Source organism: Agelaius tricolor, unplaced genomic scaffold (genome assembly GCF_023055355.1).
Source record: "Agelaius tricolor isolate 1412-34295 unplaced genomic scaffold, bAgeTri1.0.p SCAF_3, whole genome shotgun sequence".
Classification (NCBI taxonomy): Eukaryota; Metazoa; Chordata; class Aves; order Passeriformes; family Icteridae; genus Agelaius; species Agelaius tricolor.
Genome location: NW_027269263.1, coordinates 37,090,654 through 37,116,919, shown reverse-complemented (window position 1 = coordinate 37,116,919; position 26,266 = coordinate 37,090,654). Strand labels below are relative to the sequence as shown.

Sequence of the window (26,266 nt, the reverse complement as noted above, 5' to 3'; positions counted from 1 at the left end):
TATCCACAACCATAAAGTGTACAGTTGCATTTTTAAAGACTGGTAACATACATGGTGATACAAATACTCCCACCCAACCACCACCATATTTTGGTTTTCTTTCTTCTTTGTTGTTGTTGTTGCTGTAAGAAAGAATATGTTTGCTTTCAGTAGGTGAAACATCTTCAGTGTGTAGGCTCAAGTAATGAATCTTATCTTGAGAAGCCACCTGTCCTAAGTTTTATCTTGATTTAGGATTTTTAAGGTATCTACATGTACTAATATTTAATAGTTGAATAAGGGAACTGTTTATAGTTGAAGGTGTTTCAGTAATCCTGACAATTTTGTGCTTTTCTTTTTCAACCAACTAAAATGATGACATAGGATACTATTATACAGTAGTATAATAGTATAAATTGGAGCAGCTGAAGTGAAACTGAGACTCTTGAGTTTAAATGATCCAGGTGATGAGATGAGTAAAGAGTAAAGAAGGACAGTTGATATTCTCAGCACTTCCGGTGTGTAGCTTCTCGCTTGTCCACCTGTCAATGCTGCTGTCAACCTGCTAATGCCTAGAACTTGAGGCTTTCTTATTTTCCCCTCTCCAAGTTGGAATACGTAAAACATTACAAAAATCCACCTGCACTTCTTTTGAAGATCACCAGAATGGAAATTATGATATAACTATAGATTTTACTTTTCTTTTTTGTAAGTAAGGTCTTGTGGTTATAGGTAATTCTGACATTGGTGTCACAATAGTCAGATTCTTAATCTCCTTTTGATTTTTTTTTTCAGACAACTACTAGACACAAAGTACTAGTTATGGAATTTTGTCCATGTGGGAGTTTGTACACAGTTTTAGAGGAGCCGTCTAATGCCTTTGGTTTGCCAGAGTCTGAATTCTTAATTGTTTTGAGAGATGTGGGTATGTAGACTTAGCTCTTTGGTCTAATTTGTTGACTGAAACAATCTCATACTTGTTCTATTTACCTTGAAACAGCAAGAGACAAATTTATATGACTGTCAACTAATTGAACAAATTAATATGGTCATATGGAATCATATATTTATATCTATGTTGGTATAGGTATCTGCATTAAGAAGCCATTTCTGTGCAAAGTATTGATGTATTTTTTTCTTTATTTCAAGATTACTTTTCACATATTGAACAGACTTCTAGTGATAATTTCAGAAGAGTTAATTAGAAAAATAATATGGTTTATCTTTGTTTACCTGCTATAAAATTTACTTTATGGGAGAGAAGTTACTGAGGGCAAGAAATGCTGTAATTTAGCTGTTTACTGTTAGCTGTTTACTTTAGCTGCTGGGAAGAAAAAAAAGCAATCTGTGGTCATGGTCTTTCTGTTAATTATGTGTCCCTTCTCATTCCCATTTCCCAATGAGAACATAAGCGTGTCTTCCTAGTGTCAGTTACAATTCAGTGTTTGCACAGAGTGTGTCACAGTGTGTACATGAATTCTGTATTTGTTTTTTCAATTGAAGTGGCTGGGATGAATCATCTCCGTGAGAATGGAATAGTGCACCGTGACATCAAGCCAGGCAATATAATGCGTGTTATAGGTGAAGATGGGCAGTCTGTTTACAAACTTACAGATTTTGGTGCAGCAAGAGAACTTGAAGATGATGAACAATTTGTTTCTCTCTATGGCACAGAAGAGTATTTAGTAAGACCATATGATTTAATTTTCTGTTGAAGAAATGTTTGAAGCCTGAGGCCGTTCATGATTATAGTTGAATCGATCAAGTTCAGGTTGTTGGGAATTAGTATTTAAACCTTTTTATTACAATTGTTTTTATAACTTTCCACTGGACTGTTTCATCTTGGGTGATGCCATCTTCTGCTGGTGTAAATACATCAGCCTTGAAATAATTTCCAGGTCCAGCTTTAACTGTTGCCTTGTGTGAAAGGAGGAACAATATACTTTAGTTATGAATATATTTGACTTTATCTCTGTAGATGTTTTAATTTGTATTTGAGCTACTTGGATGACATTAGGTGTGGTTAAGATTCATGTGAAACCTTGGCTAACCAAAGAGAGGCAGGTAGAGAAGTATTGAGACAAGCATGTTAGTATGATTTTCTTCCTGCTATGTTTTCCCACATGTGAATCACAGCTGATACTCTCCTCCGCTATGGATCTTTTTTCCTTTTGGTTTCTGTTGTTTCAAAATCATCAGGAGAAATACTGAATTTCTTCTCTTTTTTAGTGATCTTTTATACTAGTAGTCACTCTCCAGCTGAATTTTAAAATATTTTTTGCAAAGCTTTTAATAAAAGCAACAGTGATACTTAGGAATATAGTGCTGTTTGTCAGAATAGCCTAAGCAACTTCTATGATACAAGCAAGCTTTTCTTTTTTAAAGAACTGAAAGTTTAGACTGACAAATTACCTTGCTGTGAAAGGATAGATTGGGTTTTTTTCTTTATAAAGCTTCATAAAGCAATTGTAACTTTTTTTTTTTCTCTCTTTAGCATCCTGATATGTATGAGCGAGCAGTTTTGAGAAAAGAGCATCAGAAGAAGTACGGAGCAACAGTTGATCTGTGGAGCATAGGGGTGACCTTTTACCATGCTGCAACGGGGAGTTTGCCTTTCCGACCTTTTGAGGGACCTCGTAGGAACAAGGAAGTGATGTAGGTAATTTAGAAGGAGAGTTTTATCTGTTGGTAAATCAAATCAGCACTTGAAATGCTTTTTACCAAGGAATCGTACACACATATAGAAAAACTTTAAAACAGTGAAAATATGAAAGGAAAAACACTCTCTTGTTGTGGTATGGCCCCAGCAGGCAGCTGAACATTACAGAGCTCTTCACTCACTTCTCTGTAGTGGCATGGGGGAGAAAATTGTAAGGGTGAAAGTGAAAAAAACTCATAGGTTGATGTAAAGACAGTTTAATAAGTAAAAAAAAACTCCACAAGAAACAGCAGCCCTTGCTCTTAAACCCAAAGGGAAACAAAACCAAGGAACACAAGTAATGCAGAAAAATCCCCAGTTGCTCATGAGCAGCCACCTGATGCACAGTCAGTCCCTGACCAAATGCCACCCTGGCAAATTCTTCTCCCCCTCCTCCTTAGCTTCTGTTGCTGAGCAATATGGTGTGGAATATCCCTTGGATCAGCTGTCCTCCTGTATCCCCTTGAACTTCTTGCCTGGCCCCAGCCTACTTGCTGGTAGGGCAGTAGAAAAGTAGAAGAGGCCATGATACTGTGTAAGTGCTGCTCAGCAATGGTGAAACATGTCTGTGTTATTGACACTGTTTGGATCACAAATCCAAAACATGGTACCATACACTACTATGAAGGAACTTAACTCTATCCCAGCCAAAATCAGTAGAAACATTCTGCTTCAACAAGGATTTTACTGTGTGGCACCTTAAGATCTGAATGAAGCATTTAAATTGAGAAAGACCTGAATTGAGTTCCCCCAAAATACTGGTGTTTTTCCACATCTTTCCTTCGGCATGGCACCAGCTGCTCTGTTGCAGTGCCCCTTATGTAACTTGGATACTCAGGCGGAATTATGGTTTTCTGAAAAGGGGTTTCGGTGCTGCAAATTTTTGTTGTCCTTTAAATGATGGTTGGACCCAGCAGTCTTGAAATGAGTGCACTACCAATGAGACTGACATTTGGGTAGTACAGTTATGGAATTGCAGCTGCAGATAACAGGGATGGCTCCTGAATGGAAAACAGAAGATATGCCTATGATGTGACGATTGTATTAGATTCCTGTTTCATCTTAGTCTGGTTCTATTTTGTTTTTCTGTGTGTTGCACTTTAAGAATAAAGCAAGGTGGTACTTGGAACCTCTAACACATCAATACCATCGCTGTTCTGATACTCCATGTAAAACCGACTCCAGTTTTCTTAGTTGAAGAAATTTTCCATCTTATGATTTTTTTCACATAAGAATTCTTGTAGCTGCTTGAGAGATGTTTTGTATACATCTTGTCCTCCAGAAAAAGAAAGCACAACTGAAATATTCTGTTGCAACACGTCTATTGATCCTCATTTCGTTTCTTGAAAAATTTGAGAAATACTTGCCTGTGCAATACAAAGTTAAACAATGCCAAATTGTGTCCAGATTTCTGGATGTTCCTTCTCTATGCCCGAGCCACTTTGTGGTGGCTAAATGTTGTCTATGGCTGTGGAACATGCTTGAAGTTAGCATGTTAATGTGTAAATTGAGCTAAATTGACTTTGATTCATTAATTCTTGTGAAAACCTTTGGTTTCCTTCAGTATGTTGGAAATATCTCCAGAAGTTTTCCCCAAGGCTGAGGTAGACAAAATTGCTTCTCCAGCATAGCTTTTTGTTCTTACTCTTTTAGCACTGCTCTGTCGGCTTGTAAGTGAAGTTTTGGAATTTTTGCACCATCTACAAATTTAGGCCAGCCTGTCATTTAAATTTGCATTTTTTTCTGCCCCTTTGAGGATTAATTACTTAACCTATGTATGTATAAGAGGTAGTAGTTGAAGTTTCCATCATTTTTGTCATGTATTGCAGGTATAAAATAATCACTGGAAAGCCTTCTGGTGCTATTTCTGGAATACAGAAAGCGGAAAATGGACCTATTGAGTGGAGTTGGGAGATGCCTGTTTCTTGTAGCCTTTCAAAGTAAGTTTGAACTTACAAATACTCACAAAGTGTTTCACTGCCATTTGATTGGGCTTTTCCAGTTATTTGCCAGGATTGTGTCTTTGGAGCAGAGGTCTGATGTAATTTTTTCTTTGAACTCTTCAGTACATCAGTACAGTCTGATATTTGGTTATCAAGTGGTTTTTTTCTTCCCATCTGTCCAAATAGTTTTATGATTGCTAATTTACAAATGAGCACATCTGATGTGGTTTGAGAAGAAATACTAGTACTGCATTTTTTCCACCCTCAGGAATGAAGAATCAATAACTTTGATGGCCCTCATTTCTTGCAAGAATGTGACTTCAGATGTGACAAAGATTATGCAGTAGGAAGGAAATTATAAGCAAAGACAATTCAGAGGCTTACTTTTTGCTAGGAAAAAGGTCACAACAGTGCATTTTAACACATACTTGTATCTTTTCAATTTTATCATCATATTTTTGCTTCATATGTCCATAATATTCAGTAGAAAGAGCCATGGAAGATCTAATTTTGGTGTGACTTTGAAAACACCTCCCATAACCCACTTACCCATTTTTCTTCCTGAGACTTCTTCCGTACTTTAAAGTTACTAATCTTGCATGGTAAAGGAGGAAATAAGTTGTTCTATGAAGAGACTGTAGAAACAAACCTTTTTGAAAGCCAAATATGTACATCCTTAAGGGGCATAGAGCCAAAGTCTGGTTTATATGAATTCTTTAGTTTAGAATGTGCAGAATTTGCAATTTGTATGTGTTTTTCATGATACTGCTCATTTGTTCCTCTGCTTATTCTGGACAATTGAACTACTTGAAATTATAAAGGAAGGAGATTTTTTCTTGTTAAGCATCTGCTCACAGTAATCCTTTTAAGTAGTATTCAAACAGTATTCAAAGTTTAGTACTAAAGTGAGTTTGAGCACAGCATCCACTGACCTCTGATGCAGTCAGCAGTGTGCTTGCAAGCCACTGCAGCTTGCTCCAGAATGTTACCAGTTCTACTGCTGGATTTAGGCTTGATGTGTACATAATGTTAAAATTTCAGAGAAGTTGTTCATGGAAATGCAACAAGTGGGATCCATAAAGTTCCTTACCATTCAGATGCTCAAGGCAGAAATGCAAGAAATTTAAGCTTACCTTTCTCCTAGAATAGTAACTGTAAAGGCAATGGGTACACAGGTTTTTTTGAAGCTGCATGTGTAGAGCACTTATTTAGCCCCTCAATCAGGATGAATTCTTAGTGTTGACAGTTTAAATAATGAGTCTTTGCTAATCCAGCTGATTTTGATTGAAAGCAACATAGTGTGCTCACACAAGCATCACCACCAGCAAATAGTAGCTGATGGTAGCTTCCTTCAAAATGATACACTGTGGTGTGTGGGGTGAGCTGGGTATAATGCTGCTGGGGTGGTAGAAAGTGGCCTCAGCTCTACAATGTAGACTTAGTAAATTTTATGTAATTTTTGCCATGTGACTGAAATTTCTCAAATACTAAAAAAAAAATTTTGATAGTTAAGCCTGAAAAGGAAAGATTTAAAGTACATGTATTAATGAAAAACAATAGACATTGCCCTTGAACATTTTGTTACTCAGTGTAGGAAAAAAGGCACTGACATATTCTTTAAGGGATAATAGATGTGTATGCATGAGACAAGTCAAATGAATTATTGTGATTGGTTGCAAGATAAAACATTCCAAGTAGAACCAAGTTGTCTCATCTCTTCCTGGTGTCTTCTAGGGGTCTGCAAGTACTGCTCACACCTGTCCTTGCAAATATTCTTGAAGCAGACCAGGAGAAATGCTGGGGATTTGACCAGTTTTTTGCAGAGACGAGTGACATACTGCACCGAATAACAATCCACATCTTTTCATTACAGCAAATGACCTTGCACAAAGTTTATATTCACAACTATAACACGTAAGTGCTCTCTCTCTCTGTTTGCATTACTTTACTCTTGTTCAGGCTAACAGCACTGTGATCTCAGATCACCAGTTACAAATTCAGTAACCTGTGACCTCATGACACCAGTATTGCAAATTCAGCACCCCCTCCTTGGCAGTTTATCTGAGGAACTAAAAGGACACAATTCTCCTGCATAGTCATAATGCATATAGAAGCATGTTGACCAAAAATAAAAATAATGTCCTCAAAGCATACAAAATGCACACATTGTCTGTGGTATAAAACTCTCACAGGGGTTCTGAAGTGGTAATTGGTACAGTTTAGGATCCTGATTTGTATGGGGTTCACTTCATGACCATGAAGTGCTGATGTTAAAAGCTGTAAGATGTACAAACATAAATGACTTTTCTCTGCTGTGTTACAGATAATACAGAGCACATGTTAATTTCTAATACACAGATACATACTGTTATTTCATCGAATGTGTAAATAAAGTTCTGCCCACTTCAGTTTTTGTTTTCTATTCATCACATTTTTTGAGAGAGAGCCCAAATACTGTTTTTGCAGAGAAATCTTGCTTCTAATTTTTATTATTATTTACATGTGTGATTATTTATAAACTAGCTGTAGTATTAAGAAGCAATAGTGTACTAGTGCTGCACAGGAGGCAAACTGGTGCCTCCCATTATTGTACTGAAGGTATTTCTTCTTTGTGGGAGGTTTTGCTAGTTTGGTTTTTAGTTGCTGTTGTGGAAGTAGGCTTTTGTGGTGGGGTTTTTTGGAGGAGAGAGGTGGTATTATGAGTTCTTATCCTTGTATCTATTGATAGCTGTAAATAAAATTCCAAAGCATCTTTGCTCTTCCTTATCACTGCTGTTTTAGGAAATAATCTGGCTATCTGTTAGCTTACTGGCCGAATTTAATTTTTTGACATGTAAAACACCAGACTTTGCTTTTGGAGAGACCATCCATCTCCTTTCAAGAAAAGGATATGCCTTAGAAAACTTAAGTAAGCTTCCTTCCCCTCATTTAGTGTTGCCTGTTTTTACTGACCTTCAGACCAGAGCAATTTTGTTTAGACAGACATGCTTTGGCAGATAATCAGAGGTAGAAAGGAAGTTTGATATTTTTCAGGAAATAGCTTTTATTTTTGTAACACAGCAACCTGGGGTCTTAGGCACCATGCTACTGTTTTTTTACTTAAAAGTCAAGTGCTTTATGTGTAAACCCAGTTCTTAATTAATCAGAAATAAAAGCAATTTTTATTTAAATAATACAAAATCTGAATTCCTGAACTATTGTCGTGAGTCTAACTGCTACCAATTATATTGTTTGTTTTATAGAGCTGCTATATTTCATGAGTTGGTCTACAAACAGACAAAAATACCATCTCAGAATCAAGAACTGATATATGAAGGTCGGCGCTTAGTAATAGAGCCTGGCAGATTGGCACAGCACTTCCCCAGAACAACAGAGGAGAATCCTATCTTTGTAGTAAGCAGGGAGGCTGTGAACATTGTTGGATTAATCTATGAAGAAGGTATATGAAAGTAATTTCCCTTTTCTCACAGCTATCTTTTGTAAATAGTTTGTGTTACTTAATATAATTGTTTTATATCTGTTATGTCTTAAAAATAGTGTTGGAAATTTTTTGTTGATATCTAAAGTTCTAAGTATGCAGTCCAATATTTTTCAAAGCTGCTGAGTATTCAGAACATTTTTACTGAAACAGTAGGTGCTTGTAATGTTCCAAGTCCTTTGAACCTGAACATTTGTGTGCTAAGATGTAGTGGTTCTTACAGAGTTATGAACCTTTTTGAAGCATGACACTTTAAACAAGTAGAAAGAAACATTATAGAAAGTAACTAAAGCTGGTTCTTTTGTTCCATTATTCACTAAGTGGAAAGTCAAGTTTTACTTTTTTTTTTTTAATTTGTTGTGAATGTGGTTAGCCTTTCAGTTAACAGAGGAGGTCTTTGCAATGTACATTTGCTCAGAAGATAAGGTAATACTATAACAGGGGGGAAAAAAAGAAATTAAAGTTTTGAATTTCCATTTATCATTGTGAGGCTTTTAGAGAGGCCTATGCCCGAGCCCCTTTTTAATAAATGATGAGCAGCAGGACATGGCTGCAGTTGAGAGGTCGGTGTTGCTTTTGTCAGTATGTCCTAAATACTGACTGCTCTGGCCAGCTGGCACTCCCACAGAGGTAAAGAGTGTGGGTAGGGAGAACTGTTTGTGGAAGGATCCACAGGGCCTTTATATTGTGTCACAGAGCTTTCTGAAGGAGCCAGTGAGCATGAGAACAAAGGAGATTCAGGTGGTAGGGGCTGAAGTGCTACCCTTAAAGAGCCTTAGTGAAAATAAGCAGCCATGTGATGAGAAGGGAATGGTCTCCTATGTGGGCAAACGTGGTGCTGAAGAACAGAGAGAAACAGTTGGCTCTCTCCATGGAGAGAGGTTGCAAGTGGAGACCTGCATGAATTCTGTGCCGTGCAGCATGTTCAGAAGTGAGTCTGGAAAAGAAAGGACAATTTGCTGAAGATACCAAGTTATTTAAAACATTTAAGACAAAGGCTGGTTTTAGAGGAGTGCACGAGAAGCACATGATATTAAAAGGCATAAAAGCAGTGTACAGGGTGGGGAGGGAAAACAATCTGAACTTTTGAAGTCTCTTCTCAAAAATAATGAAATACAGACACTTGTTTTATGTTTCAGTTTTACTTCCTAAAGTACATCAACGTTACGATTTGGATGGGGATGCCAGTATGGCTAAAGTGAGTAATTACCATTTTAAATAATATATATGGATAATGATACTGAAATGAAAACTACTTAATTTTCAAATTAATAATGTTTATAAAACTATTTTAGAATGCTAATGAGGATAGTGACTGATAAAAATATATTTATTAACAAAGGATCTAAAAGTATATTAAAGCTATACTTTTGTATGCAAAATATGGTTTGGGGTTTTTTTTAAAACCAAACTCAAAGTCCAGTCTTCTAAATTCAAAATGCTCTGCTACTGTATAATTCAGTGCTGGTGGGGAAAGGAGCCTTACACTGTGTAGACCTGAAGTGAGTTAGAGGCTTCATATCTTCTAATAGTACAAAATTTAACATTAGAAAATAACTCTTGCTCAATAGAGAGGAGTCTGTAGGACTCTGCAGAAGGGTGGAATTTCTGTTGCCTCTTAGAAACTTTCAGAATCTGTGGGAGACAAGTCAAGGATGTTGCATTGTTTTGGTTGTTTTTCTAAAACTCCTGAATGTATGTGCAGCCATACTTGGCTTTGTCATGACCACTTATACATGTGAAATACTGACTGCTGAGGAGCCTTTTATTCAGACATGGTAGTGCTGAAAATGTATGCCTCTTTAAATACCAGTAATCTTGAAAATTAATAAACAGAAAAGCGTCAGTTGATACTAATTATTTAAAGTATTGTAAATTATAATATCTGAAACTTTATTCTCAATTCTAAATAATGCAGCAATCTTGTAAGTGGAATTGGGTAAATTAAGAGAGTCTCTAGCCTTAGAATTTAAAAAAGGGTCAGTTTTCGCAAGTTCCTTTTAGTGTATGTGCTTGATTCCTAAAATATTGAAGAAATGTACTTGTAACTTTGACAGAAATAGTAAGTTGTGTCATTTTTGTTTGTGAGATTGTTTTCATCCCTAATAGGTGCTTCAGCATAACTGGAAAACCCATGTTAGCTCTGCCTTCATAATGGCTGTTTGGTTGTTACCTGAGCAAAGCTTAGGCCAAGTTGCACATTTTAAACTACCATCCTCATGTTGCTTTCTTTTATTAATCTGTGTTGCTTTGTTGTGATGTATTGTCTTGAAGCAATTGTTAAGAGAATGCCAGATCAGTACTTATGCTGGGTTTTTTTCCTCCAGGCAGTGACAGGTATTGTATGTTATGCCTGTAGAGTTGCCAGTTCTTTGCTACTTTACCAGGAGCTGATGAGAAAAGGAATTCGATGGCTGATGTAAGCAATTGACTGCATTTCATTATGCTTTTTTTTCTTTTAATTGAGATATGCCTTGATTATCAATACATAATTCTGTCATCTCTTGATATCTTGGGAGGTTTTGTTTATCCTTGAGTAAGGATAGACTGAATTTCTTCCTTTTTCCTGTCATTAGGGAAACAAATTTTTTTAAAAATAATTAAAGTTAAGGTGTTTGCAAATTTATTTTCTTCTGTGTATAATTTAAGTCTAACTTCTGGTAACATGCAGATGGAATTGAACAGCTTGCACAAGGTATTTTTATATGAGGATTATGTTAATGCATCTCTAACTGAAAACAATTCCTCCTGGCAATTATTGCTGCAGGTATATTACTGTATTACTGATTGCTGGTAGGATGGCAGTTGAATAGTTTTATTCATTACTTTATACTTATAGACTAATGCTTCACTTTTTTAGTGAAATAATCAAGGATGATTACAATGAAATGGTTCATAAAAAGGCAGAGATTGTCATCAGGCTGGATTTCTGCAGCAGAAACATTGAGAAAGCTGAGAAAATGTGAGTAAAAGCAGTATACCATACACATTGATTCTTCATTATCATTTTTAGTGACAACAGTATTATAAGTTATGATTATTTGCAGTGTTTTTTGCATATAAAAATTAAATTTGAGTCAGCATGGATGTTCTGATGGCACTGACTTAAGCAGATTTAATCATATATGTTACTTAACTTAGAGTATTAATTTTGCTGCTTAACCTAATAAGAACAAGTAATTACTAATTAGTGGTAACTGTGTGTGTTCTTTTTCTCCTTCTCTGACTCAGCTCATTTGCTCTTACTGACTCTAGAAGCTATAGTAAAGCTTGGACAAAGAATCAAGTAGCTTTGCTTTCTTTAGTGCTTTTGCTGCTGCATTTGGTTGCATATGACTTCAAATACTGCCCCTTACACAGTTTTAAGACTGTAGCATTTTCTGTGTGGAAGGAATTTTCATGTTCAAATGCAACATAGAGCAGCTGCAAAAAAAACCCCCGAACAACCAAGCCCCGCCCCCTTTGGTCCCTTCCCAGCAAGGTGTTATTCTTAGGCATTGTGATAGGAACTTTAAATAGCATCTCTTTTTAGCATTCTCCTATGGGTAGTTTTCCTGTTCAACCTACTGCCAGTCTTTCCCATGCTCTCTTAGTCATGGCATTTTCTGAACTTCTCACCAGGCTGCTCTGAGAATGCAGATACCCACAAGGTGATTAACACACACATGTAGAACCACTGGGTTTGCAGAGTAGACTTAAGAATTAGACTTAAACCTGTTGGAGCTGCTATGCCTGTGCAAATTGAGCACCTTGTACGTAGTAATAGTGGATGCTCAAGGGTTTGACAGATTTGCTCTGTGTGTGCCAAACCTACCTTAAAACCCAGGTGTGTCTGTTTGTATTGGCTTCAAAAACACCACAAAACCACAACAGTGAAAAAGTGAAGTTGGTAACTTGCGAGATAAGACCTGTGCAGCCTAGATACAAATCATGAGGGCAAGAACCCAAACTCCCTTCAAGCCCATTGGTACTAGTTGGCAGGACTAGATCTTGTTCGGTCTGTGTTTGGTTCAGATAGTTTCTTCCTGCATTCTGCTAGAAGAAAGCCACTCAGAAGAAACCACTGTCACTTCTGTTTTGTGACTCTGAGTACCTCAGCAGTAGTTTGAAAAAAAATGGCATTCATTTGCTAACTGGAGTAGTTCTCATGTGAACAGAAATTTTCTATGTGTTTGCACATGGTCTTTTGGCCTCTTACAAAGGGGCAGGATTTTCAGTTTGCTTGACTTTGCTAACTCCATAAAAGTCTTCTAAAGGACATGTCCTCTTGTTTGTCCTTCCTTTTCAAGGCTGTGCTTCAAAGCATGACAATACAAAGTCTTTATTTGAAAAGGTAAATAAAGCATTGAACTTGAGTGAAGCATGTATTTTTTGAAAGCAGTTGAGCTGTTTGTGATAGTGTTTTTAAAACTAAAATGTACATGAGACTCAAGAGAAAAAACATTGTCCTGAATAATTTATTTGGCACTTAAGCTATGGTCATATGGAAAGTATCATTATGAACAGATGGTCCTACTATCCCAGCCTTTAAACATTTAACCCAGTAAGTTTTCTCAGAAAATCATTTTGGTACATTGAAGTATTAGTGTGTTAATGACTACTTTAAGTATCTTTAGTTTGATAAGATTAAAAAAATTACTTGGTGAAAGGAAATAGCCTTCCACTGCTGTCAAGTACAAGTAATAAAACTAGAATAAAGAATTCAGGAATGGAAATTTCAACAGTTCCAGTGTAGGAAAAAAAATCAAGGAATGTTTTTTTAAATCTAAAATCTTTCCATTGTTAGTGGCCACTTAAATTTGTCAGTTTCATGGTTGTTGCTTGACAGATTCAAGAAATACTTTGAGTGTATTCACTGCTTGTTTATTTTTTTTCAACTGCCTTTTTTTGCTGGACAGATACGAAAATTTGATGCAGATCAACTTGGAAGCATCAGAAGTGGATGAAATTTCAGAGATCCATACGAAACTCTTGCGCGTAAGTGTCTGACAAAGTTACACTGTCATTCCGAAAACGGTGTTTCTACAGAAAAAGCCAAATACACAGTAACACAGGCTTCTGGGAATAACAACTCAGAAATTTCAATGTAGCTTCTAGATTGCCAGTTGGTAAAATGTCCATACTAATGTGAATAGCGTTCTGAAAACAGAGCTTTTATATTAGCTCAGTGTAGTGAAAATGGGTTCCTGAAAATACATTCCTATTTTCTAAAATACTCAAGAATTATAACATTGAAATATATTTTCCTTTGCTATATTTTCTTTTCCATTTTTTTCCTTTCCTTAAGGAATTATTGACTACTTTGTTGGCTTTCTAAAATGTTACATTCATAAACACAATTCAAAGTGATCTGCTTTGAAATGTGCATCATGTTTCCAGACATGAAAGGAAAAATTGAAAATAACTTAATACACTGGGAGCAGATAAAAAGTTCTCCATTTCAAAAGGAAAAGATGATTAGTGCATTTTTATTTTGAAGATTGTATGAACTGCAGAGAAAGGAAGGTATGAATCATGTGGATAGTTATTATATGAATTCTTAATAAACCAGAAGAATAAGGGATTTATGAAAGGGTGAAAGTTATTGTTGAAAGAAAGTAAATTTTAACTAACAGAAATGCCAGCATCAAATATGATTCTTTCTTTAATAATACCTTGCTTTATCTGCTTCTAGCTAAGCCTAGGCAGATAATTGGACATATTTCTTTAATAGAGATCAGTGAAACAAACAAGTTTGTAGTATTAATGTGCTCAAGTAATAATTTTTCACTTCACCTAGTGGTAAGATTGAACCTTCTTGCTCTATGTAGCTCTCCAGCTCTCAGGGCACCATAGAAACTAGTCTGCAAGATATCAAAACCAAACTTTCTCCTGGTGGTTTACTGGCTGACACCTGGGCTAATCAGGAAGGCATGCATCCAAAAGACAGAAAGTGAGTAACTACTTACTGTTCTAATATGTGTTGAATTCTGCATTGAGTTGTAGTTCACAAAGCTCCTTAACAGGTACTTGAGTTTATGTATAAAACATCTCATCTTCTTCCTTTTGTCACTCTAGTCCAGAAAGACTTCAGGCACTGCTGTCTTCCATTACAGACATCTACTATCAGTTCAAAAAAGACAAAGCAGAACGAAGTAAGTTATTTATTTGATTCACTTTTAACATAAAATGTAAAGCAAGGGACAGGTCAGTCTTAGTTTGACTAGGATATTAGTGGTAGGTATGGACAGTTAGCCACAGTGCATATGTCTGTAGGTCCTTAGTGTGATACCATGCTAGAGCCCTTATGAATGAAACACCACTGTTAATAGCATACATTTGAAGTGCAAGACTAGAGAGGAGGAAAAACGTGTATGACCACTTTGACTTGTAAAAAGAAGGAAACTTTGTAGGAAATGGGTAAGCTTAGTAGAGTTTTGCATAAATACAACTAGCAGAGTTAGATTGGTAATGTTTGTCATCTGCTCTGATCCTAGGGCTTCCTTATAATGAAGAACAAATACACAAGTTTGACAAGTAAGTTTTGAAGTTACCTTTGGGAACTACCATGATTGCTTTCAGGTCCTCCGAATGCTCTTGCCAATAACCCATTCTATTAATTTTATTGTAAATTGCAACCTCTTTAGGATTGCTTTGTAAAAAAATTCTTTTAAAAATCTTAAATACATAGGGGTACTAGCCTATGATAATGAGGTGCTTTCTGGCTGTAGAGTTTTTTCACTGATAGGCCTTCTAAAAGGAAAATACCTGATTGTTATCTGGGCATAACTGTTTTGTAGGAAGTTCACTTCTTCCCTGTTTTTTTCAGGCAGGCAAAAGCCCTAAGTAAGATTGAAATGACTTTGTAGCTAAGTGGACATAATTTTCTACAGATGAGTAAAGTGTGGACTAGCTGAACTAAATTCCAGAATGATTTAATCTTACAGGAAATATAGCACACAAAATTAATTTTAGTCCCATTCTCCATGCTTGTTTAAGATTGTTACTCATGCAAGGTGTTCACATTAAGCATCTGTGTGTAACTTGGGTCTCTAAACTCCCATAGTCTCCACTGATTCTATAGTGCTGTACTTGTCTCAGCATTTATTCAGTTCCACATATGCAGATGGCTAATGCCATTTAAGTTGCCCTAAAATATCTGAGACATGCTCTGAGACTGGGAGGTAGGACACAAGTCAAATGGGAGCCCTGTCAAATGGACAGGTGGTCAGAAGCAGGGCAGGATACCTTTGCTGGAGAAGAGAAGGTTGCATGGAGCCCTCCCAGTGGCCATCCAGTAGCTGAAGGGGGGGCTACAGGGAAGCCTGAGAGCCACTCTTCATCAGGAGCTGCAGTCATAGGACAAGGAGTCATGGCTTCAGGCTGAAAGAGGGGAAATTTAGGTTGGATACATTGAAGAAGTTCCTCTCTGTGAAGGTGATGAGACACTGGAACAGGTTGCCCAGAGAAGTTGCAGCTGCCCCATCCCTGGCAGTGCTCTGTGACAGGGAGGTTGGAGCTAGATGATTTTTATGGTTCCTTCCAACCCAAACCATTATAAGATTCTATCTCAAATGATGCTAGATGCTTATGTTTAAGTAAATGAATTATTCTCCTAGTGGCTGGTCACTTGCATGGTTCCCTAGACTTTGCTAAATGCTGCATTAATTTAGGTACCACTTACATAATTTTCTAAAAAATCTTTCTCTTCCTACCATGAATGTGGCTTCAATGACAATTACAGATAGAAAGCTGTCATGCAGAGGGCACAACTTTGCCACTTGTTTTTCCCATAGTGAAAGCTAAACTGACTAACTGCCAAGCAGAGCAGAGGGTTTTCTACTACTAAAACCATATCCTTGTCTTAGTGTATGATAAACTTCAAATAAGTATGCTTCATTTTCATGAAATGAATACTGGTTTGAATACTGGTATATTTTCTACCATAGATATCTCCCTGGGACTGTACAAGTTTGAGATCCTAAGTCCATCTTTTTTATACTTGATTCACCCCACAGGGAAATGGCAGTGGCTTTTCTTACAGATTGTGTGCTATTATCAGCAGAGGCTGGCCTTTGTAATACTTATCTCTAGGCAGATAAGGGTAAGGGAGCAGCTCTCAATTTGAATTTTATTTTTTTGGTTGAATGATAGGTATGCATTCCTGATGACAGTCCAGCTACACACTATCTACAATTTAATTAACAATATTTATTATGCAAGACTTAATGAAATGCCTGAACTAGGTGTTGGTCTGTAGTGTTGCAGTATCCCTTACACTTACTGGTGCAATGCGTAGCATGGCAAGGCACTTATACTGGCACTACTGTCTGCCACACTAACAAGAACTGGGGTTTGTTTTCCTTTCTTTTCCTTTTCTGCTTGTTTCTTTTTCCTCTTGTCATAAAATTAGGCTGACACAAAACTCCTGTTCTTTTTCTTGCATGTATGTTACTCAATGCAAAGGATTATTCATATATGCTAGAAGTTCCAAGTATCTGCAGTAGGCAAATATGAAATAATTAGGACTTTTGTCCTTTCCATTTAGAATTCTGAAATATACCAGCTGACTCAAGGAAGACATTTGGCCATTTATTCATATAAAAATATGAATACAAATGCAAACAAAGTGCTTCAAATAATTTTCTTCCTCTGTGCTAGGATATATTTTTGAAACATAAATTTTTGTCAGTTCCTGCCGAAGGTTGAGTTCTTACACATTACAACAGCCTGAATAAAGGTGGCTGCACAGATTTTAAGTCCACAAATCTTTCTCCAAATTTCAGAAAGTTAGAGGAATGGGGTTTTGAAAGCAGTATGACACTAGTTTGGTTGTTTCTCTGTTGCAGGCAGAAGCTGTATTTGCATGCTACAAAAGCCATAGCTCTTTTCAAAGATGAATGTGTCAGCAAGTATGAAACATTTTTGGACAAAGCTGAGGACTGGACAAGGCAAGCTATTGATTTCTTTAATGTTTGGTAATGTTCATTGCACCACTTTTATATAAGCAGCTCTTAAAAGAAAACTCTTTTTCTTTTAGGAAAATGCTTCACACAAGGAAGCAATTACTGGCTCTCACCAACCAGTGTTTTGGTATTGAAGAAGAGGTGTCCAAATACCAGGATTATATAAATGAGGTAGAATGCTTCAAAATTATGGGAAGCATTTGCATAGTTAAAAGACTTCCACATATTTTCATGTCAGTAGTGTTGCTAATAGTGAGTCTTACATAAATGCAGTTGTATTAAAAGTGCTGTATGTGGTCTGCAGTAGCTTTATTGCCATGTCATACTGAATGGTGTTATTTTTTGAATAATTGAATAATGTGATTTTGTGAATTGTAACTTGATTTTGGAATTTGGTGGGGCTAGTTTGGTTTGGGATGGTGGGGTTTTTTTTATTTGTGTCGGGTTTTTTTGGTGGAGTTTGTGGGTTTGGATGATTTGGGGTTTTTTTTTGCTAATGTTAGCAATTCCCCCTCAAAAAAAAAAAAATCAGTGCAAATGGATGTGGGTTCATTGAGAAATTTTCTGTGCAACTGTTACCATAATACTTTCAGAGGACCTAGAGGATTATCCTAATTCTCTTATGAAATATAAAAATGCTTCTTCCATAGTCCATACTATGTTAAACTAATGATGTTAAATTAATAATTTGGATGGTGACTCTGCAGGGTGCAAACTTATCAGAATTACCTCAGGATTGAGAGAATAAGAGCATTTTCATGTAGTAAAATTATTGTTTTTTAGAAAGGAAAGATAAATGAACAAAAAGCCATTGCTAATTGTGAAATCAGTTTAGGAATGGTGGACAGCAGCATTTTACTTGTTATTTGTATTTTAGTTGCACCACTAATCCATTGATTAGGATCCTGCTGCCCTAGGATATCTACAGACATAACAAATAGATAATTCTTCCTTTCCAGAGTTTATTATGAAAGTATTAGATAAGAAGATGGAACAAACCAGGGAATTATTGGTCATGTCAATACAAAACTTGCTGTGATGATCTCATCTTGGAGCTTATCAGCCACCTTAGTACTGTAATGAATTTATGAGATATCATAACAACAGAGAATTTAAAAAAGGATTTTAAGGTGGGCATCAAGATATACATGACAACTTCTATTGTAACTTAAATTTCCTTTTTATCTATTACAGTTACAAGATGCCCTGCCACAGAAAATGTTTGCAGCTTCCAGTGGAATGAAACATACAATGAATACAGTCTATCCAAGCTCAAACACATTAGTAGAAATGACTCTTGGGTGAGAATTTTTTAAGGGGATTGATGTAATACTGTATGCTTGCTATACAGGGAAATTGAAAAAAAATTAAATTACTTAGTGATTGTTGTATTAAGATCAAGAATTTTAGATTGCTATAGTGTTGGCACAGATTTGGAAGTGAGTGGGGAACAGCACTAATGTATCATCTGTCTCTTTGTAAATAAACAACTTACCTGTCCCTTGTTTTGTATGTAATGGCAAGTTGCTGAAAACTGTTGTAGTGAGGGATCAGAGCAGGTATCTATACCAATAAAAACTTTAATATTTATTTTGCTTCTGGTTACTACAGGATGAAGAAACTGAAGGAGGAAATGGAAGGTGTTGTTAAAGAGCTGGCTGAAAACAATCACATTTTGGAAAGGCAAGCAATTGTTTTCTCTTTTGGGGCTGAAACTAGGGGCAGGCTTAATTTGGTACATTTAGATCCAGAATTTAAAGTAAGGGAACAATTCTTTAATGTCTTTAACTGCAAATAGATTTTGAGCTGTTCAAATGAGATATAACAAAAAAATAATTACTTAAAACCTTGGAACATGGCTGTGTCAGAATGATCTTACAGCAATTTTTGTTGCATTTTTGTTTCATGTTACTTTTGTTTAGGTATAAATATTAAAATATAATAAAATAATATATAAATAGAATATAAATATAAAAATATAATATAAATATAATAAAAATTCCTGTTGCACAGATGGATCAGTTCTGAATTTAAACACAATAATGTTGCAGCAATGCAATGGTGCCTTTTAATTCCTCCCATTTAGAAGTTATTTTTGACAACCATGGAATTACACCAATCTGAATTGATGATTTTGCAGTTTTCAGATTGCTTAAATAAAGTGAAGAGGTAAACATGTTTCTTACAATACTGAGAGGGTATTGTCATTATCACATACAGACTGATTTTGATTTTTTTTTCCTATGAAGATGAGAAAATATATAAAAATAAGTATCTCTTGAAAGTTCCAGGGTAAATTGCTGGTAGAGTGGAGTTTAGCTTCAATTTTAATTAGTTTTGTTTTGTTCCCCACTCCCAGTCCCATGCTTGCAGCAAAGCTTCCTTTCTTCCATCTTCTTTGCAGATACAAAAGTTAGTTACAAATGCCTCTGTTGGCATGTAACAAGTGAAAGGAAAACCCCATAAAGAAATTAAAGTTTGATTCTATAGTCTAGTCAACCACCTAAAAATGTACTTTTTTATGGTTTAGATTTGGTGCCTTGACTATGGATGGTGGCCTGCGGAACGTGGACTGTATCTAGCTTCCAAATGACCTGAAGAGGATTTGTAAATTTTTTCAAAGGGAAAAAATACTGTTGGGACAGTTGAAAGCAGAACCTCTATCCAGGATTTTTTTTTCCTTCAGCAACTGTATTATTAAAGAAAATGTAAATATGTATAATATGTAAATACAAAAGAAATATATATATCTTTTCTTGGTCACTTTTAGGATAGAATAACTTCTGGCAGGGAATTGAGCCCCTTGGAGGATCTCTGAGGAGTCCTAAAGGGAAAAGTATTGTTGATGAAATTGACATTTGTCTGCTTTGAATATTGCCCTTTTTTTCAGAATGCAATTTAGTCTTCATTGCAAGAGGACTTTCAGTACTCCAAAACACCATTGTATAAAGGGTATTTTGGATTAACTTCAACAACCACTGTTATGTAGGAGTCTAGCTGAATGACTGTGATCATCACAGAACATGATGAATGTTTTAAATGAGATGTTTTTAAATGAGTGTGAATAGGGACTAGGAGTGCAGATAGGACAGAACAGAAATGCATTTCTCTTTCCTTCACATTCAAATTGTTAGTTCTCTTCTACTTGAGAAAGCAAATTCACAATATTTTTAAATTCTCTAAATATTTGGTGCCATGTTGTCTGTAATCATTTGACTGCTTAGTATATGGAAGTTTTGCGCTCCAGCTTGTCAGAATGAATGTAAAAGTCTTTTTTTGGAGTACAGCATTTTCAGACTTTCCCTTAAATCTTGTTGCTCACCACAACAATGGGTACTTAAAATGGCTGCTTCTTAATCTTATTTGCAGGTATAATTTTTTAAAAAGGTTAAAAATTTGGTATGAGAAGAGTTTGTGGACAGTCAGTAGACTGGATAGTATCACACCTCAGTAGTAACTGAATAGTGGAAAATAAGGTACCAGTCTAGATTTGAAAGGGACCACTCCCACTGCTGCCTTACAACTTTGGTACCAAACATTGATGGAAAATTTAGTAAGACTGTATATTTATTTTCCACAATCAATAGTTACTACTTTCAGTGCTACATGATTGGGATGCAGAGATGCAAAGTGAAACATTCTGCTCCAAAATACATAGGAGAAAGAGAACAGGAAATCAAAAAATTCTGGAAACATCCTTTTGTTTGGATACTACAGATGTACATACTTGTTTCAGATGAGCATGCAAGTATTACAGAACTCATTCCTTCCTTGTGGAAACCTGGTCATGGATGTTCAGTGGTGTCAATAACACTTCTCATTGCTGCATTACACCTGTAAGAGCTGGACCAACTATATTTAGAATTTTCCATAATTACTGGTGGAACATTTAGATGTAAACTAAACAACATTGACCAGTGATAGCATCTGGTAGTTTTGTGGTGCTTATTCCCTGCTTATCTGTCCAGGTCAAGAACACAAAGCATTTTAATTTCCTTTCTAGAAAATATGTGGAGAGAAACTTAGGAAATTTATAAATGAGTGTTTCGCTTTAAAAGAAAAGGAAATTCGCTTGCCTTGATGTCCAAGACCTGCATTCCAGTGTTCTTGGTGAGAATCAAAAAAGGGAATTCAAACATTTTTACATTCATGTGAGCAGCTTCTGTCTTTGTCACCCAAAAAATCTAGCTATGCAAAAGGAGTGCAGCAGTTTGTCACATATATTTCTTTGGCACTCTTAACAGTTTTAAAATACTGGAATTATGTCTAACTGGAATGTTTTAATGCCTGCTTGTACATTTGTTCATTCACATCCACAGTCTCACTGAGTATCAGTAAAACACATGAATAAATGTTAAAAGGATTGGGCTCTCTAGATGTGGATAAACAGTATTTTGTTTCCAACATTATAACACTTTGTTGTTTCAAAGTTCTTAATCTTGAAAGAAATCAAATGCTAGGTGGAATATACAATTTTCAACTTCCTTATACTGAAGCAGTCCGAAAAAGAAAGTTAATTGTAGTGTAAGTATAGCCTGTATGTTGAAATATGTGCAGCATTCTTTTACATGTTTGAAAATTTTTTGTTATATTTTATGTTCATTTTAAACATTGCTGGCTTTAGTCTTGCTGAATACATCAGTAATCTTAATCATGTTAAAATTTCCTTTTCTAAAGCAATTTTAACAAAGCAGTAGCTAAGGCACTTGAAGTAATCAGTTCATAATCTTCTGATTACGTTATTATGAAGCAAATAATTTTTCAAGTCAAAGCATAGTGTTGTACCATCAACTTTTTGCTCAAACTAAGTGTCCTGATGCTATGAATCTTGCTATTCATTTGCCAAAATAAGTAATAGAAAGTAATATATGGTTCTTCTTCCTGAAGCTGGTTTACTGGTTTGGGGGGGTTAGCTGAATATATTAATTATCTGTTACTTGAACAAACCTGTCTTCATGTGAATTGTGAAAATGCATGAGTGAACAGCTTAATGGCATAAATACATCATCAACCACTTATTGTACAGTGTGTACTTCTGCCTTTTCATAATTTAATTTTCTGTTAATTTCAGGATATCCTTAAGAGATTTATTTTCTTGTAAGCACAATAGAGAGCCTGAAACATGAAGTTGCAAATTGCAGCTCAGTTTGCATTATCCAGCTGTTCAGAAAATGTGTCCTGCACAACAGAATCACTAGCATTGGCAATATGGTAGAGCCATTAATTGTTCTAATGTTTTTTTAACTTCTTGGTTGATATATGTTCTGAACTACATTAATTCTTTTAATGGTGGTAAAAGTCCTAGTGTCTGCTCACTGGTAGAACTCAAATCAGTTCTAAGGTAGTCAATCACTGTAGAAGTGGTAATTGTAGAACAGTTCTGAATAGTCCTGAGCAGAACTGGGAAAAAGAGGAGTTGTTGGCTGAAAGAAGGGAGTACTGGAAGAAGAGGGAAGTAAATGTCTTTGGTAATCTACAGGCTGTTCCAGAAGATCAGCATTCACTGTGACTGTGGTGAAAGCATTATACATTATTAATATAAACTGTTATTGAAACAAAAAAAACCCAGCCTACAACTTTGGTAAATCCTTTCTAATGGTGAAGAGAGGCAAGTGCCAGAACAGATTGCCCTGGGAACAGCCATACCATTTGAAGAGGGTTTATAGGAACAGGTTAAGTTCTTGAGCTCTTGTGACCGATTCTGCCATTGGCAAGGCTTCATGACCTTCTATTTTTCTGTGCCCTAAATTTATTTTTTCATCAGTCACCAAAAAAAAACATGTGCTAGGGGTAGCATCCCTCAGTGGAATTTGATATTTTGTCCCTGGTACTAGCTCAGGCAGCAGTAGTTGTAGGAGCACATCTTTTGGAGAACTTTGCTGCCTGTGTGTAGTAAGGCCGGCAGCGGCAGGTGAGCTGCTGGCGTGCTGCGGACGGGCAGGGCGCAGTTCTCCAACGCTGTGCTCCTGGAGCTCACACAAGTGTTGGATGCAAGCTCTCACTACCCCGGCCGCCACAGCCTCCCCACGCGGGTGTGGGTTATGGAGCTCTACCCAGCCCTGGGAAGTTATTTCCCCAGTACCTGCTTTAGGGAAGGAAGGCAGATCATTTTAATGGGAACCTATTGAAGCGCATCCCCAGCTCTTGTCAGCTCGCCCTGTGCCCGGGGCTGCCGCAGCATCCCGGAGCGCGTTCATGCCGAATGATGCGGAGTGTGTGCCTGCCGGGCGCGGGCGGCGGACCGGCGCCAGGACTCGGGAGGTCGGCGGGAGGACGCGGAGCGGTGCAGCGCCTCCTTCGCCCCCGCCGCCTCCCCGCTCCCCTCGCCCGCGGGTGCCGTGTGCGTGAGGCGGGCAGAGGCGGCGGGGCCGGCGCGCCCCGCTCCGCTCCGCATGGCGGCGGCCGCGCGGGACCGGCGGGAGAAGCCTCGGCGGGGCCGGGCGGGGCCCCCGCAGCCGCCGGACGCGCCCGCCGCCCGCCCGGGCCCCGCGCTCGGCGGCCGCCGCCGCCCGGCGCCGCCGCGGCCCCGCCACGTCCGCACCATCTTCGAGGCGCCGCCGCCGCCGGAGCCCCCGCACCGCTTCGGGCCGGCGGCGGCGGGAGCGTGGTGCGACCTGTGCTGCCGCTTCGTGCTCTCGCAGGGCCTGCGCTGCGCCGGTGAGCGGCTCCGGCGGGAGCGGGCCGGGAGCGGCGGGGCCGGGGGGACGGGACACCCTCACAACACCCAGGGGCGCGGGGCCCGGTGAGGCGACTCCCGCTCCGCGCCCGGCCCCGACCGGAGCCGGGGTTTCGCCACGTGAAGCGTCGGAGCACGACGGCTGCCGAGAGGGAGCCGAATTGCCGGGACACCGGCCTGGCGTGGGGGTGGATGCGGGGTGATCCGGGTAAAAGTGCCCCGTCCCTACGCGACAGGAAGGTAACGCGGGTCACAGGTGTGCGGAGTGCTGTCCTGAGCGCTCGGGTGCTGCCCAGCCCTGCCGAGAGCCATGCGTTCTGCTCCCCGGCCGGCAGGGTCATGCCCAAGGCAAAGCTGCGTTACACAGCATGTACATACGCGTCCTTGCGCTCTCTGGCCTCGGGTTCTTAGTAGGCAAAGGTGTGTTTTCCTTTTCCTGCCTAGAAAGCAACTTTCCTCCTTTGCACCCCTTTCGTTACCAATGCCACACTCTAAAATACAGCTATCATTCACCTTCTAGCTCCTGTGCTTTACAATAGGACAACATACATCATCTAGTGCTGGTGAAAAGTCCTCTTTTGCCATCCCTTGATTGATTGAAAAGGCTTTGGCCACGTTGTTGGGCTTCATGGTAACCTCGAGGGTGATTTCAGCATAGAACTCCTTGGGCACGTTCACTTGGCTGGCTGTTCCTCACCCTCAGCTGCAGTGCTGCTGCACTTTCTAGGACAATTTGTGCTATCCCTGGTGGTGTGACATGTTCAGGTGTGTGGTTTGCTCTAGATTTACATCACTGAGCCTTTGTTTAACAGCTGGTATTTGAAACACAGGGTGGAAAAGACAGGTCAATCTTCTCTTTTTTCTGTCTTAAGGAGATGTAATAACCTCATACTGTCCTTTGCTGATAAATATAATTTATGTTACAACACACTCTTCTCATGGTTACACTCACTTTCAGTAGCTCTATTTTTACAGTCATTCTTGGAATGGAAATATTTTGGCTGTGAAAATAAAATACTTTTTATTTATCATTTGCATTAATGCACTGTTTGTTCTGACAGGATGTGTAGTGCACTGATGTGAAAACAGACCTTAGAAATAATATTTTTTTTAATGATCAAATGCTCCATGACAAGAGCTTCAAGTGTCACATTGGATTATGTATCTTCCAGCAACATTTTCTCAGAACAATTACAGCTTACAATGTTTTTCCTTTTCCTCTGTGACAAGCTCAATTTTTATGAGGCATAGTACTTCAAGCTGCTCTTCTAAATTGCTGTTTAAGTAGCAGAGGAAACATTCGACTTTCACGATCTAGCATGAATATAATATTTAGAAGCTGTAAAGTGCTATGCAGATGAAAGGAGACACCAGCTAAGAGCACAAGCTGCTGTGAGAACCTCAGTTCTTGCCCACTTGGCAGGAACAACTGGTGAGCCAGGCTGGTGAACAGACTGGCTGAGAAAGTGGCTGAGGGCAGCAGAAACAGGGGCTGGGTCAGGACAGCTCAGAAGACCTGAAGGAGTGTGTGACACGCTGCCCTCCTGGCTCAGAGTCACTAAATCCACTCTGGCCAGACGTCAGTCTATGCCCAGAGTCACAGGCTCCTCCGTGAGCAAGTGAGTATAGGAGAGGAAGAAGTCCCCTGCTTTGGGAAGGCAGGCAGGGCTGTGCCCAGCAGCTGAAGTGTGTCTAGAGTGGCCTTGAAAGCTGAATTGGATGCATCCAGGACTATAGCCAAATCTGTGGCCTCTGTGGTGACCTCTGTGAAAATGCCATGGTCTCCTTTGGGTATTCCTTGCAAAGCAGACATTATAACAGAGGTTAGAAGTACCTTTCAAAGATTTTAGTCTGCCTGGCAAGGTGTGACAGTGCTGGAAGTTTCCCAAATAAACCTATGCTTTCCAGAAGCCACTTATTGTCATCTAAAAAGCCAAATAAAACAGCATCTTCCAGATGGGCATCTGGTAATAAAGAGGGATCTACATACTATATTCTCATTATTCTGAATCACAAAGACACAAATGCTATCTTTATTTAACTTACCTTTTCTCAGTACTGGTTGAAGTCAGATCAGACTCACCAGATCCTTGCCATTAGACATGATCTAAGTCAGATGTGGTGAGTGTAGTGACAAGGATAAAATGGCATGAGAAATTTCCTCTGGGATAGGGAAGCAGTCAAAAGGCACATCAAAGGAGTAATTTTAAAGTATTTAGATACAGACTTTTTTTCTGAAAGAAAAGTCTTTGACTTCTCTATGGGAATGGGGATTTCTTTGACTGTCTCTGTCCTTCCTTCCCCACAGTGTATATGAGGAATTCCCAAGCTGAGCTTCAGGAGAGGTTAGGCTTTACTTTTACCATTTTTCAGTGGGTCTGTGATTATCTTAGGGTTTTTGTACACTCCTTGGTGTGCCTCATAAAATGAGGTGTAATCCCTGAACTACCAAGAAAAGATCTTTCTGCCTTTTGTGAGATTTTTGTTTGGAATTCACAAGTTTTCACGCTTCTGATAAAAAAATTCAAAATACTTTCATTTTATTTA

At 38.2% G+C, this 26,266-nt stretch overlaps 2 protein-coding genes across 4 annotated transcripts in view; both read left to right on the top strand.

Moving 5' to 3' along the window:
- TBK1 (TANK binding kinase 1) overlaps positions 1-22,066 on the top strand; it is a 28,619-nt gene extending 6,553 nt beyond the window's left edge. The window contains exons 4-21 of one of the 3 annotated variants that reach the window (XM_071423509.1): positions 775-904; positions 1,483-1,664; positions 2,474-2,634; positions 4,507-4,617; positions 6,355-6,534; positions 7,863-8,059; positions 9,238-9,296; positions 10,426-10,517; positions 10,959-11,060; positions 12,997-13,075; positions 13,909-14,030; positions 14,156-14,232; positions 14,575-14,614; positions 16,927-17,028; positions 17,118-17,214; positions 18,238-18,344; positions 18,655-18,726; positions 19,574-22,066. In XM_071423509.1, coding sequence (XP_071279610.1) covers positions 775-904; positions 1,483-1,664; positions 2,474-2,634; positions 4,507-4,617; positions 6,355-6,534; positions 7,863-8,059; positions 9,238-9,296; positions 10,426-10,517; positions 10,959-11,060; positions 12,997-13,075; positions 13,909-14,030; positions 14,156-14,232; positions 14,575-14,614; positions 16,927-17,028; positions 17,118-17,214; positions 18,238-18,344; positions 18,655-18,726; positions 19,574-19,625 — 1,962 coding nt within the window. In that variant the 3' untranslated portion in view covers positions 19,626-22,066. Of the gene's footprint in view, positions 1-774; positions 905-1,482; positions 1,665-2,473; positions 2,635-4,506; positions 4,618-6,354; positions 6,535-7,862; positions 8,060-9,237; positions 9,297-10,425; positions 10,518-10,958; positions 11,061-12,996; positions 13,076-13,908; positions 14,031-14,155; positions 14,233-14,574; positions 14,615-16,926; positions 17,029-17,117; positions 17,215-18,237; positions 18,345-18,654; positions 18,727-19,573 lie in introns of those variants that run through there. The other 2 variants (XM_071423511.1, XM_071423512.1) reach the window with 2 other exon arrangements.
- Positions 22,067-23,584: 1,518 nt separating this feature from the next.
- Positions 23,585-26,266, top strand: part of RASSF3 (Ras association domain family member 3) — a 106,011-nt gene continuing 103,329 nt past the window's right edge. The window contains exon 1 of the mRNA XM_071423504.1: positions 23,585-23,700. The gene's annotated coding sequence lies outside the window, so the exon portion shown is untranslated. The remainder of the gene's footprint in view (positions 23,701-26,266) is intronic.